The 12,670-nt window shown below is 36.1% G+C and overlaps 2 protein-coding genes across 2 annotated transcripts; both read left to right on the top strand.

Moving 5' to 3' along the window:
- Positions 1-3,764: 3,764 nt before the first annotated feature.
- Positions 3,765-6,089, top strand: LOC122089030 (probable WRKY transcription factor 38). Its single transcript, XM_042658446.1, has 3 exons — positions 3,765-4,018; positions 5,391-5,495; positions 5,594-6,089. Exons 1-3 carry the CDS (start codon positions 3,765-3,767, stop codon positions 6,087-6,089), a joined length of 855 nt encoding a protein of 284 aa, XP_042514380.1.
- Positions 6,090-10,580: 4,491 nt separating this feature from the next.
- On the top strand, positions 10,581-11,766 carry LOC122089029 (WRKY DNA-binding transcription factor 70-like). The gene is made up of 3 exons (XM_042658445.1): positions 10,581-10,840; positions 11,023-11,127; positions 11,259-11,766. The coding sequence occupies exons 1-3, from the start codon at positions 10,581-10,583 to the stop codon at positions 11,764-11,766; spliced, it is 873 nt and encodes a 290-aa protein (XP_042514379.1).
- The last annotated feature ends 904 nt before the right edge of the window (positions 11,767-12,670 follow it).

Below are 12,670 nucleotides of genomic sequence, written 5' to 3'. Positions count from 1 at the left end.
TCTCTCTCTCTCTCTCTCTCTCTCTCTCTCTCTCTCTCGTACTTTTATCATAGGAATCAAGAACTCCATCCAAAGTTGTGGAGATTAATTTCTATTGAGATGCCATAAATAGTTCACTGATTGCCAAAACTTTCAAATTTGGGTTTAAACATCACATCCCAAGACATGCAATTTCATCACTTCTCATGCCTTTACTAGCTTATTTTCCCACTCAGGAGGGGTGGGAAACTTTTTTCGGAGAACAAATCTTTCCCCGAGAAAAATTTTTTTTCTTATTTTTTAGTTTACTTTAATGAAATGATAGATTTTCTTCAGAATTTAATAAGACTTACACCCTTTGATTCTAAACTGATTTTTTTTTTTTCAACTAACCAGGACCTTTCAAACGGTGTTACCTTCAAAAGAAAATTGAGCAAAAACAATTTCACAAAATTGTGAGCTAAAGTGATAATTTATGAAAATAACACACATTTCCTTAGAAAAGTCAAAGGATGGTCAAAAAAGTATTCTGTAATATTTTAACATCAGATTTGGATTCCTAGTGCATGAGAACAAAATTTGACAAAATTTGATGATGTCTTGTCATATTATATATATATATATATATATATATTTTAATTCTTAGATTTTGTAAAAAATATAAAAATAATAAGAAAATTCTTGAGGCTCCACAAGCCTTCGTAAGTGTAGGAACTTGAGCAAATTAAAACTATTTCATTGGTAAGTGATTTTGTGATCAAGAGTATTTGTTTGTGTTTATCGTTTTCCCCCCTAAATGAGAGGTAGAGCTGGTTTTTCATATGGTGAGGTGAGAGATAGATACATGGGAGCACTAGCGTAGACCAAGCTCTTGATGGGGTTAGGATGGGGAAAGGTTATGACAATAATTCTCTCTCACCCTCAAAATGAAGGGTAGAGTTGTCTTTTTACATGGTGAGGAGAGAAATAGATATATGGGAGTACTAGCGTAGGACATGCTCTTGGTGGGTGTGGAGGGGTGGGGAAGGGTTATGACAACAACTCTCTCTCTCATCCTCTAAACGAGGGACAAAGTTGTCTTTTCACATGGTGAGGAGAGAGATAGATACATAGGAGCATTAGCATAGGCCATACTCCTGGTGGGTGTGGAGTAGGGGTGTCAATCGGTCAGGCCGGTTCGGTTTCGGTCGGGCTTAATCGGGCTTGAAGACTTTCAAAGGCTACACCGTGTCCGCCCATTTAACTAATCGGGCTTAGTTATTGAGGGCATGGTACACTTTATATTCGGTCGGTCGGTCTCGAGCTATAATCGGGCCACCTTAATCGGGTTTTAGTCGGGCCTTAACCGGGCTACGGACATGTTTAATGTTAAACGGGCTTTAATCGGTTTTTAAACGGGCCCTCTTTAAAATGTGCTATTATATTCCGGCCCACTCATGCAAGCCCAAAAAAATGACAATAAATCAATAAATGATACCAAATATAACCATTATTTAAAATGTGAACATGTCTTTACTTCTTAGTTTTTATTCTTTAATTTGGGGGGTAAAATAGGTATTTTACAATCATTAAAGGGTCGGGCCAAGTCGGTGCATAATAGGCCGGTCTCGGTCGGGCATTATTCGGTCGGTCTCGGTCGGGCGCCCTACGGTCCAAGTAGCAAAACCGAGACCGACTATTTATAAACGGGCCGGGCTCAAGCCCGACACGTTTAATAAACGGTCCGGGCCGGGTCGGTCTATAAACTGTCGGTCCCGATCGGTTTAGTCGGGTCGGGTCTTGGCGACAGGTCAAGAGATTGCTTCTTTTTACACAATATTCAAATTTGAAATTCAAATTCCAATGTATATATGTGTATACATGAAAGGACCCATACAAGTACACATGTATATACATGAAAAGACCCATACATACCTATACAATAGTTCATGCATACCTATTGTCATATTCTTTTCTTACATCTCTTCCCTACAAGGATCTGATCGGTGAGTATCGATCATTTTTGCTATTGTTTTTTCAAAAAGAGTACAATCTATTTACTCTTTTATCCCTAAAAAGATAAGGTAACCAACCGATTTGGATTAATCAAGTATACTAATACAGATACAATATGACTAATACAATCGATACCATACCAATACCTGAAAGTTGAAACCATGCTTCCCTTCTCTTCCCTTCCCTTCTACGCTAACCAAGGATTTAGGGGACGGTATTGGTATTTATCGATATTAATATCAATATCGATCCATATCGGATTGGATTGGTGGTATCAGTCAATTTTGCCCCTGCTTTTTTAAAAAAAAATATTAAGTTTTTACTATTTCACCCCTGAAACGATACTGATGACCGATTTGGATTGGTCAGGGATTGGTCTTAGCCGATACCTAGGGGTGTCAATGGGTTGGTCCAACTCGATTTTGGACCGGGTTGAGTCGGTTTCGGTTTGGGAATGCTGAAATCGAAACCGGATCAATAAGGAAGTTCTGGTTTTGGTTTTGGTGCGGTTTGGTTTGGTTTCGGTTTGTCTTTGGTTTCTTTTATCGATTTATAATCGGGTTGGTTTCAGTTTGTCTTCGATTTCTTATATCAATTTAATATATACAAAACTATGCAACATTTGTTTTTTTTTAGTTGAATTTTGGACTACTTTCGGTTTCTTACAGGTTTGATTTTGGTTTCGGTCTAAGTTTTGAACCGATTTCGATTTCGATTTGATTTTAGGTTCATCCGGTTTTTGGTGTCCTTCGGTTTGATTTTAAGGTTGCAATACTCCAAACCAAAACCAAACCAATAGACTTCGATTTGATTTAGTCCAAACTATTATCGGCTTGAAATAACCAATTTATCAATTCGGTTTAAGGTTTGACACCCCTACCAATTGCAGTTCAATACAGAAATTGATACTTGAAACCATGACCTTAACCTTTGAAACGCCCCTAGATTGATCTATTTTTAAGGAGTGGACTGTAGAAGGCAAGGCAACGTGCGAGACGAGACCAAAATTCAAATCTTGTCGGGTACTCGGGTTGTGTGACTTTAATATTAGCACGTTGGCAATGCAGAGTCGGTGATCGCCGTCTTAATTATTAACATTATATTATAATCTAATTCCCTATTTTCCTTAATCCTATCGGTTTTATAAAAAAAATGTACACGTTTTTATATATGATGGTGGGACCCAAGCCAAGCAGTTATCTGAACCGTACATTATATGATCCGGATTCCTCGAGCGAAGAAGGGATGACGGCGCCCACCACCGACAAAGCTGACGCTATAATACAACGTATTAAGCCTACGTCATATGGGCTTCCCAACCATGACGACCAATCTCCATCTCCAACTCCAACTCCTAAATTAATTGGAGTTGTAGTCATGGGTTTTAGGGTATGATATTGAAATGGGTATGACTATCTTAAAAATTAACAATTGGATTTTTAACATAGTGGTGAATATATCTTTAATTTATAGTTGTTCAAGTCGGTTGGTTGTGGGTTCGAATATTTTAGCTTGTCTTAGGATTATGATCACAATCATGGAACACTTTTTGTATTTTACCAAAAGAAAAAAAAAAAAAAATTATCCTAAAAATAAAAAATAAATTTATCAAGTATAGACCCCGACCGATATCACCCGATACCCATATCGATATCTAAGACCAGGGCTGTAGTCACCCAAAATAAAAAGGGGGAACTTTTTTATTAATAAAGTCTTGGCTATTCTTCCACCCTTCTGAACACTAAAATCCATCATGCCATTGTATCTCTTATACCAAAAAGAACCCATTAATGGAGTCTTCGCTCGCCGGAAACTTAGCTTCTGTTCGGGAGATGGTGATCAAAGAACTTGTTCAGGGTCATGAATTTGCAGCCCAGCTTCAGCTTGTCCTCAATGAGCTCACCGAATCTGGTCATGACTCAGCCACGGCCAAGGATCTAGTAACTAAGATATTGAGATCGTTCATGGAGGCTCTTTCAATACTGAGTTACACTGAGTCCAGCAAGGTTCCAGCGAGTTCGCCTTGCCGGGATCAACGTAGGAAGTAATCTAAGAAAAGGTAGTGATCTTAATTGCATCCATTAATTCATCTTTTAATCTTTAGAATGTAGTGATTAGTGACTAGTAATTAAATTTAATTACGGACATCTTAGTGGGGGACCAGGGACACAAAATATTTGTCTTTTTCGTTTTTGCTGCTGAGTTTCCATTGGTTTCAGTCTTGGGAGGTTTGGTTACTAAGCTTGGAAGGTCGACCTAATTTAGTTAAAATAAAAGCTTAGTTCAGTTGAATTCAGTTGAGCTATCACTGGCTAGATCTTGAGACATACTCTTTTGTCTACATCTCTTGTTTTTTTATATATAATGGCAAGGGAAGGGGGAGGGGTGTTTTGATTTCTAATATGTAAATAGGTAGCTTACTAATGATTTTTTAATGGTTATCTTTTCTTCATAGACAAACTTGTGATTTGCGATCTTAAATAAGATTGGTTTAAGATCATAGGATCCATTTCTATCAGATAGGAAGGGTTGTTGTACAAATGTACCTTTGAAATAACTGATGAAGAAGAAATCATTTTTCGAATTGAAATTTGGAAGAAATTGAACAACACACGCCCCTTATTTGACGAATCATTGATAATACCCACCCTTTTGGTTCTCTCCCTATTAATTTTATCCCTAAAATGCATGGTCGAAAACCCACCGAACCCCTTCCCGTGAAATTTGACTACTTTTTTGTTTATTTTTTAATTTCTTCTCTAACTTCCTAGGGATTATACTCCGGGGAACTCTGTTTAAATAATTCTGTTGATTTCCTTCCAATCTCCTTATTTGCTGATCATTGAGACAATTCCTATTTGATATAGCTATTTGTGCAAGTATTTCGAGAAACATGATAGGCAAGGTGATCTTGCATCCATTATTCATCTTTAATTTATAGAATGTAGTGATTAGTGACTAGTAATTGATTGAAAACATTTACATATATTCATCTTTTTGGTCTTTGCTTGCTTTGGTTGCCATTGGTTACTTTTTGTGTGCAAGGTTGGTTACTAAGCTTGGAGTAGTAAACCTTTAGTAGAATCATCAACATTACTGGATCTAATTTAGTTGAGATGAGGTTTATACAAGTGGATTTGACCTCATTTAGTTTTAATGAGGTTTAGTTGAGTTGAGCAAACCCTAGCCAGATCTTAAATTAGTTGAGACATACCGACTTTATTATCCTTAATGACAATATTAAGCCCTTTAATGGATCTAATTCCTTACACTATGTATCTCTTCTTGTTTGATTCTTTAATCAATGCCTAGGATGGGGGAGGGATTCTAACTTTTAGAGGATATATTTTGTAACTAGGTGTTTTGATTTCTAATGTTTAAACATTTTTCCTTACTGATGATTTCTTGATTTGTAGAAACATGCAAGAGACATGGACAAGGATTACTTCTATGCCCATTGAAGACTGTTATACTTGGAGAAAATATGGGCAGAAAGAGATCCTCAATGCCAAACATCTAAGGTCTTCATTTTCCTCATTACTAGCTAGCTAGGGTCTAGAGAGAGAGAGAGAGAGAGAGAGATGAATGTGTGTGTCTAATCAATTTTCTTGATGTATAGGTGCTACTTCAGGTGCACCTACAGATTTGATCAAGGTTGTCAAGCAACCAAACAAGTTCAAAGAACAGAAGATGAACCACCAAAGTTCTGGACTAAATACAGTGGCCAACACACTTGCCAAGATGTCCTCAATGCTTCATTAATGAGCATAGATTCTACAGGTGAAGAGGGTCTTCTACTCAACTTTGAATCAAACACTACCACCACCAAACAAGATCCTCCTTTCTTCTCATACTTCCCCTTAAGCAAGGAAGAACACAAGAAATCCTTTCCTTCAATAGAACAAAAATACAACCCATCTTCATCAGAATATCTTCCACCACAAGATCTAACTAAATTCAAATCATCCATACCTTCATCAGCATTACCATCGACTTCGAAATCGGGCCATGGGGAGGTAGTTTCATGGGGTACCAGCTGCAGCTCTTCCAGTAGTTTCGACATGGATATGGAGTTGATTGATTCTGTTTATCTCAATAATGCATTCTATGATTAAGAGTTATTTCAGCCTATATATATTTGGTTGCAATCTATTTTTATTGTTGGATTTATTTACCTACTTTAAGTTTGTGAATTAACAAGAACAATCAAGTTATGGATAATAGTCTGATTTTATTTATAGTTTTGAATGGCATCTCACTATCAAAGTTTTTGTCCTAATGAAATCCAAAATGAGATAATCCAAGTGTTAAGAAGATGTAGATGAAAGCAAATCAATCTTTATGGATAGATATTTGATTATTTGTATACTTAAAGAATGGATATTTGGTTATTTGTATGTTTATGTAAAAAAAATTTAGAATTTAGACATGGAGATAGTGGCTGGTGCAGATTAGGAACCAGAACCAGAACCAGCCCACCCATTTTTAAACGGTTCTGATTCTCAAGTTTGAAATCAGTTAGATAAATGGGTCGGTTTTGATTCTGAGTCCTGATCGTTTAGGTTTGGAACCAAGCCATGTTCTCAAAATCAGACCCATTTACAACCTTAGATTAGATTAGGGAAAAGTGTTTTCAATCAAGGTGTCAGAAGGGGGATGAACGCTCTCTAGTTTTGCAATCTTTACGTGCAAACATAGAAGGCACATAGAAGGCGGTGAAATGATGGACCCAAACCTACTGAAACTCAAAAACCCACCCCTCCCTACTGGACCGGTGTTGATTCACGGGTGCACAACTAAGAAGCGTATTTTTCCTTTTTTTTATATGTAATGGGGACTCCCTAAAGTCAATTGGGCGTACCCAGTGCACAAAGCTCCTGCATGTGTAAGGTTTGACAGAATAAAAATTATGTATTCTTATCCCATAAATATCGAGAGACTCGATGACCATATCGCAATATTCTCTAAACTCATCTCTTTCTGAATTTGTTGGCCAAAGAATTTACAATATTTTTATTTTTCCAATGTGGGTGTGGACTGTGGAGGATGGCAAGATATCGTGAAATATATTATACAATTTTGAACTTTATCTTTAATATGGTATATTAGATTGGGACCAATGCCAAAAGAAGCATTTTATCAAGATTCGGATACCAAAACAACCCAAGTGCTACCTACGAAGCCTACCAAATGGGGTTGACGTCATGTTGGCTTCCCAACCATGACGCCCGGTGATTAATTATTTTATTTTATTTTATTTTTTGGCATAAAAGAATCTCAAGGAAGATTTATTAACCACATCAGGCAAGAAGGAGGCTACAATGCTTAAGAGGTCTTCCATCCCATGAATAACTCTTCACTATTTAATACACACAAATTATATATTTTGTAATTTTTTTTGTTTTTTTCTTTGAAGTTGAAATTGTACCAATGAAATGCTTGTTTAATCTTCTATCACGTAAACTGATCATCCATGTATTACCATATGGCAAATAGTAAGCTTATACTTTACTAGGTATAGTAACAGAGAAGAATAACCTAATTTGTAATATATTTTTAGGATTAAGTTTAGATATAGCAACAGAGAAGAATAACCTAATTTGTAATATATATTTAGGATTAAGTTTCCTATCCAGCTCTATAGCAGAAGCTAGTACCTCCCTATATCTATCTCTCTCCTTTCACATAAGAGATAGATAATATCATTTTATAGGAGGAGAGGAGAGAGACAAATACCAGGAGGAGATACTTTCTCTCAATTTAAAATAGGTAAAAAAACACCCAAAAGTTCAATATATGTTAATATATATATTTTTTTTTTGAAGGGGGGAGGGGGAGGGGAGGTATTTTTTAGGCAAATGGATCAAGATGCACTTTCAAGCTCTTGATAACATTTCTGGTAAAGAGCAGAGGCCAATTTTCAGGTCCAAACTAAAGCCCATTTACATATCCATTCGTCATTTTAGCCCATTTTGGACTTTCATCCCCAAACCCCTTCATCTTTTAACTTTGTTAATGAATCCACGACACTCAGGGCCAGGGATGTCAAACGGTTGGTTTGGTCTGGTTTCAATGGATGAACCAACCTGAATCAAAGCCAGGCTTTTAAGGAATTGCTTGGTTTCAGTTTGATCGATTTTGGGCTTTTATTGGTTTTCTTTAAGAGTACCTTATCAATCCCTTATTGGAGTGTTACCGGTTCGGTTTTATTTTTCCTTATGTAAAGAAGAGTCTCTGAATAAGGTTTGCCTCGTATTTTCTTCACCCTACTGATTGAAAAATAAGATGTGTTATATGGAAGGTCACTAAAATAAGGGTGATCCAGTTTTGATTCTCCGATTAATGTTCTTGTTCCTTTTTTTCCTTTTTGTTTTGCGCCTAGTGCCTTTTGGTGGCATCTTTGCTTGGTAATATTAATTTCTTTCTTTTATCTAATTTTAATAAATTTATTTATTTAAAAAAAAAATAATGTAAAAAGATGAGTTTTAATGATTCTAACCTGATTTTTTTTTTTATAAATTATTCAGGACCTTTTAAATGGTGTTATGTTTCATCAAATTGAGCTAAAATGACAATTTTATGAAAATAACAAAGAAATCAGAGCATGGTCAAACCAAGCTTACTGTCTATCAAAAACCAATATTTTAACGTCAGATTTGGAGAAAAAAGTTTTTTTCTTTCTAAACTCAAGAGCATTTAAAAGATCAATCAAGGCAATATCATTTCAATCTAATTGATACTGATCAATCCAATCCGAATTCTAGAACCATGTCCCAAATTTCTCGAGGACAAAGAAATCACATCCAAACTCATTAAGTCAGTCTTTCCATCTTTTTTTCTTCTTCTTCTTCTTCTTCTTCTTTTCTTTTTTTTTTTTTTCAAAGAAGCTTTATCAGTCGAAATCTATTGGGTCGTTGCTTGGATCACAATCTTTAATAAGGAATGGAATCCTGGTAAGACCGTGGCTTCTAGAAGTGAGAAAATGGCTGATCAAGAATATCATCCATCTTTTAGTCTGAGGCGATGAATCCCAACTACTATATTTCATGTCTCATGGAAATATCCTCTTTTTTAACCATATAAAGATTTAATATTGATGGCTCCATCATGCTTTTGTTATATAAAGATTAGTTATCTCTTTGTTTCTATCTCTGCTTTCGTGGTCGATGCATTGTAACACTTTCCTCTTCATTTTGAGGATTCTTAATATATTACATTTTTTTTTTTTTTTTTTTTTTTTTTTTATTGAGAAGTGTGGACGGTGGTCTGTGGAGGGCAAGGTATGAAAGTCTCAAATGTTGACGGATTGTGTGACATTCACATTTGCAAGTTGCAATGTAGAGACAACACTAATCACTGTCTCTAGTTGAATAATTATTATCAATTATCAAGCCAATTCCCTATTTCCCTTGATCCTATGACTTTGTAGAATAGTGTGGGATACTGGGATCCAAGCCAAGTATCTGAATTCTTTCTTTCTGTTTTTCTAGAAAGTATCTGAAATATTGTTGCTACTTGGGCACGGAGTCAAAGAAATAGAATCTTGAAGGATTTTTTGGACACTTCAAAACTTAGAAAGATATTTGTAAATCCAAATTAAATGGGTATTTATTTGTGAATTATTTAATTTCTTTCGCTTTGAGCCCAAATAGAAGAAAAGTTCATGTATAAATTTATTCATCAAAAAAAAAAAAAAAAAAAAGTTTCTGCAGTCCAAGTATCAAGAAAAAATTTCAAAAAAAAAAAAAAGGCCTTAGTATTTGGAAGGAGGCCAAGTTCCTTCTACCAAGACTCATCATGGATAAAGAAACAAAATAATCCATTTTCCTTTGGGTTCATAAATATCGTCGTAGGTGTTTGTATTTTCCAAACTATCCTTCGAGATTCCATTTTTTAGCTGTGATTCTGAGTTGTAAGAACTTGACGACTACCCAATAGCAACTAAATTTCGATCGATAAAAAGTGGTTGAGACCACTACATAGAGGAACACTTAAGAGGTCAAAGGTCTAGATGGGAATTCTATATATAAATATATATTTGGTAAATTGAGATCCTCTAGAGGGGAATATAGAAACAAGTATAAGAACTAAAAGAACAAGCTAAACATCTGAATTCTGAACCCTAATAAGTTAGGTAAGGCATGCAAAGCCGAGGAAGGGGAAACTGTACGTACGTGAAGTGATTTTTATAGATTCACGTACGCGCTGCTATTGACTTAGAATGACAAGGTTCCTACTTCGATATTAATGGAGGAGTTGTTGTTGTTGATGATGAAATACTTTATTTTCCATCTACCAAGGAAAATCTATCTCCTTCATCCTTCATCACTTCCTCCTCTTCAGTCTTCCCCAATATAATAAAAAAATTCGAAAAAAAAAAAAAAAGGAATAAAGAACAATTTTTTTCCTTCTTTAATAATGGTCGTGACTTTTCCGCACACTTCTGAAGACTGAAATCCATAAATCCATTGTCTCTCCTATAAGAAAAAGAAGCCATATATATATATAGAGAGAGAGAGAGAGAGGGAGAGAGGGAGAGAGAGAGAGAGAAGTAGAGAGAAACAGAAAGAGAGAGGGAGGGAGCTAGAGACTGGAGAAAGACTTTAATGGAGTCTACTCATAATCATACTGTGCAGGAAAAGATGATGGAAGAACTTGTTAGGGGTCGTGAATTTGCTACCCAACTTCAACTAGTCCTCCATGAGCTCACTGGATCTGGTCATGACTCAGCCATGGCCAAGGATCTGGTTACTAAGATATTGAGATCGTTCACTGAGGCTCTTGCAATACTGAGTTACACTAAGTCCGGTGAGGTTCCTGCAAGTTCACCTTGTCAGGATCAATGTAGAAAGGGATCTAAGAGAAGGTGATCTTAATTGCATCCATTATTCATCTTTAATATATACAGAATGTAGTGATCAGTGAACTAGTTATTAATTAGGGCATCTTATTCAAGAGAAGGCTTAATCAAGTGCACTTGAGTACCCTATTTAATTTAGTTGAGCTATATAAACAGGTTTTGCTTATTAATGATTTCTTGATTTGTAGAAACATGCAAGAGACATGGACCAGGATTACTTCTATGCCCATTCAAGATGGTTATGCTTGGAGAAAATATGGGCAGAAAGAGATCTTCAATGCCAAGCATCTAAGGTCTTCATTTTCCTCATTACTAGCTAAGTTGGAGAGAGAGAGAGAGAGAGAGTTGCACCCACTTTTGGAAATTTAGGTCATGCACTTGATTTGATTGAAAATAAGTTAATCAAGGTTGTCCTGATGAACAGGTGCTACTTCAGGTGCACCCACAAGTTAGATCAAGGTTGTGAAGCAACCAAACAAGTTCAAAGAACAGAAGATACACCCCCAAAGTTCTGGACAAAATACATAGGCCACCACACATGCCAAGATCATGTCCTCAATCAGGCTTCATGCATCTTGGATTCTACTACAGCTGAAGAGGGTGTTCTACTCAACTTTGAATCAAACACCACAACCAAACAAGAGCCTCTTCTCTTCTTATCATTCTTCCCCTCAAGCAAGGAAGAACACAAGAAACCCTTTCCCTCAATAGAACAAGAATACAACCTACCCTCATCAGAATATCTTCCACCACAGGATGATCTAACCAAATTCAAATCAACCATGCCATCATCGGTGTTACCATCGACTTCGAAGTTGGACCATGCAGATGTTATTGTTTCAGAGGGTAGCAACAGCTTCGACGACATTGATATGGAGTTGATTGATTCATTTTACCTCAATGATTTATTCTTTGATGAAGAGCTCTTTTAGCCTCTATATATACTTGGTTGTAGTCTCAAAAAGAGAGGAAATAAGGGTTCCAATTAGGCTCAGTTTGGACCATGAGGTCTGTTTTTGGAAATTAAGAAGTTTTTCCACAATTTTTTCTTTCTTATCTCTTTCCCTCATTTTCTTTTAATCCATCTGTCTGAACTTTTATTGGAAGTTTATGGAAGTTCCATACCACCTATATATGCTTTCAGTTCCCATATCTAATAGGAATCAAGAACTCCATTCCAACTTGTGTGGAGATTGATTTCTATTGACATGCCACAAATAGTTGCCTAATTGTAAGCTGGACTAGTATTCATACCAAGTTAATTCCAAAACTTTCCAATTTTGGACCGTTCAGACTTTAAGATCCAAGCCCTAGAATGGTAATTAATTTAATTTCAAAAAAGCCTTCAGTGTTGTATGATAAATTTTAGTTTCTATTTTTTATCTTTAAATAAGCTTCATTGATGCAAAAAAAAAAAAAAGAGGCACCAGTTAACCTATTAATGGTTATTTCATTGCTTGAGCCAATGAAGTATGTGAAGATTGACAATTTACGTGAGAAACTAACAGCCCAATTAATTTCCTGACCATCATATTTTTAAAATTTTCATCATTTATTGAAAAAAAATATTTTCTCTTCCCCCATCATTTTTGAGTGACATGGAATGCTAGCTTCAATTTTATCGGATGTCTCCGAAGAATGGAATGCTAGCTGATCAGTTAATCCAGACACCACCTTAAGTCAACATAGGCCCAACCTAAGGCTAGGTGGCATGGACTTGGGCTCAATATAAATGTCACGAAAATTTGGAAAATTGACTCTTTTGTTTTTTTTTGGAAGGTGGGGGGTGGGGGAGGTGGTTGGGGGATTGGGGGTGAGGTCTGGGGGGAGAGGGGG

The sequence above is a fragment of the Macadamia integrifolia genome, chromosome 9 (genome assembly GCF_013358625.1).
Source record: "Macadamia integrifolia cultivar HAES 741 chromosome 9, SCU_Mint_v3, whole genome shotgun sequence".
In the NCBI taxonomy this organism is placed as follows: domain Eukaryota; kingdom Viridiplantae; phylum Streptophyta; class Magnoliopsida; order Proteales; family Proteaceae; genus Macadamia; species Macadamia integrifolia.
The sequence above is the reverse complement of the archived record's forward strand: the minus strand, read 5'-3'. Positions and strand labels throughout refer to the sequence as shown.

Bases quoted from the DNA above. Each gene is read 5' to 3' on its own strand.
- LOC122089029 (XM_042658445.1), top strand. From the start codon at position 10,581: ATGGAGTCTACTCATAATCATACTGTGCAGGAAAAGATGATGGAAGAA. The intron at 10,841-11,022 runs GTGATCTTAATT...CTTGATTTGTAG, and splicing joins AGAAAGGGATCTAAGAGAAG to AAACATGCAAGAGACATGGA. The intron at 11,128-11,258 runs GTCTTCATTTTC...CCTGATGAACAG, and splicing joins TTCAATGCCAAGCATCTAAG to GTGCTACTTCAGGTGCACCC.
- LOC122089030 (XM_042658446.1), top strand. From the start codon at position 3,765: ATGGAGTCTTCGCTCGCCGGAAACTTAGCTTCTGTTCGGGAGATGGTG. The intron at 4,019-5,390 runs GTAATCTAAGAA...CTTGATTTGTAG, and splicing joins TGCCGGGATCAACGTAGGAA to AAACATGCAAGAGACATGGA. The intron at 5,496-5,593 runs GTCTTCATTTTC...CTTGATGTATAG, and splicing joins CTCAATGCCAAACATCTAAG to GTGCTACTTCAGGTGCACCT.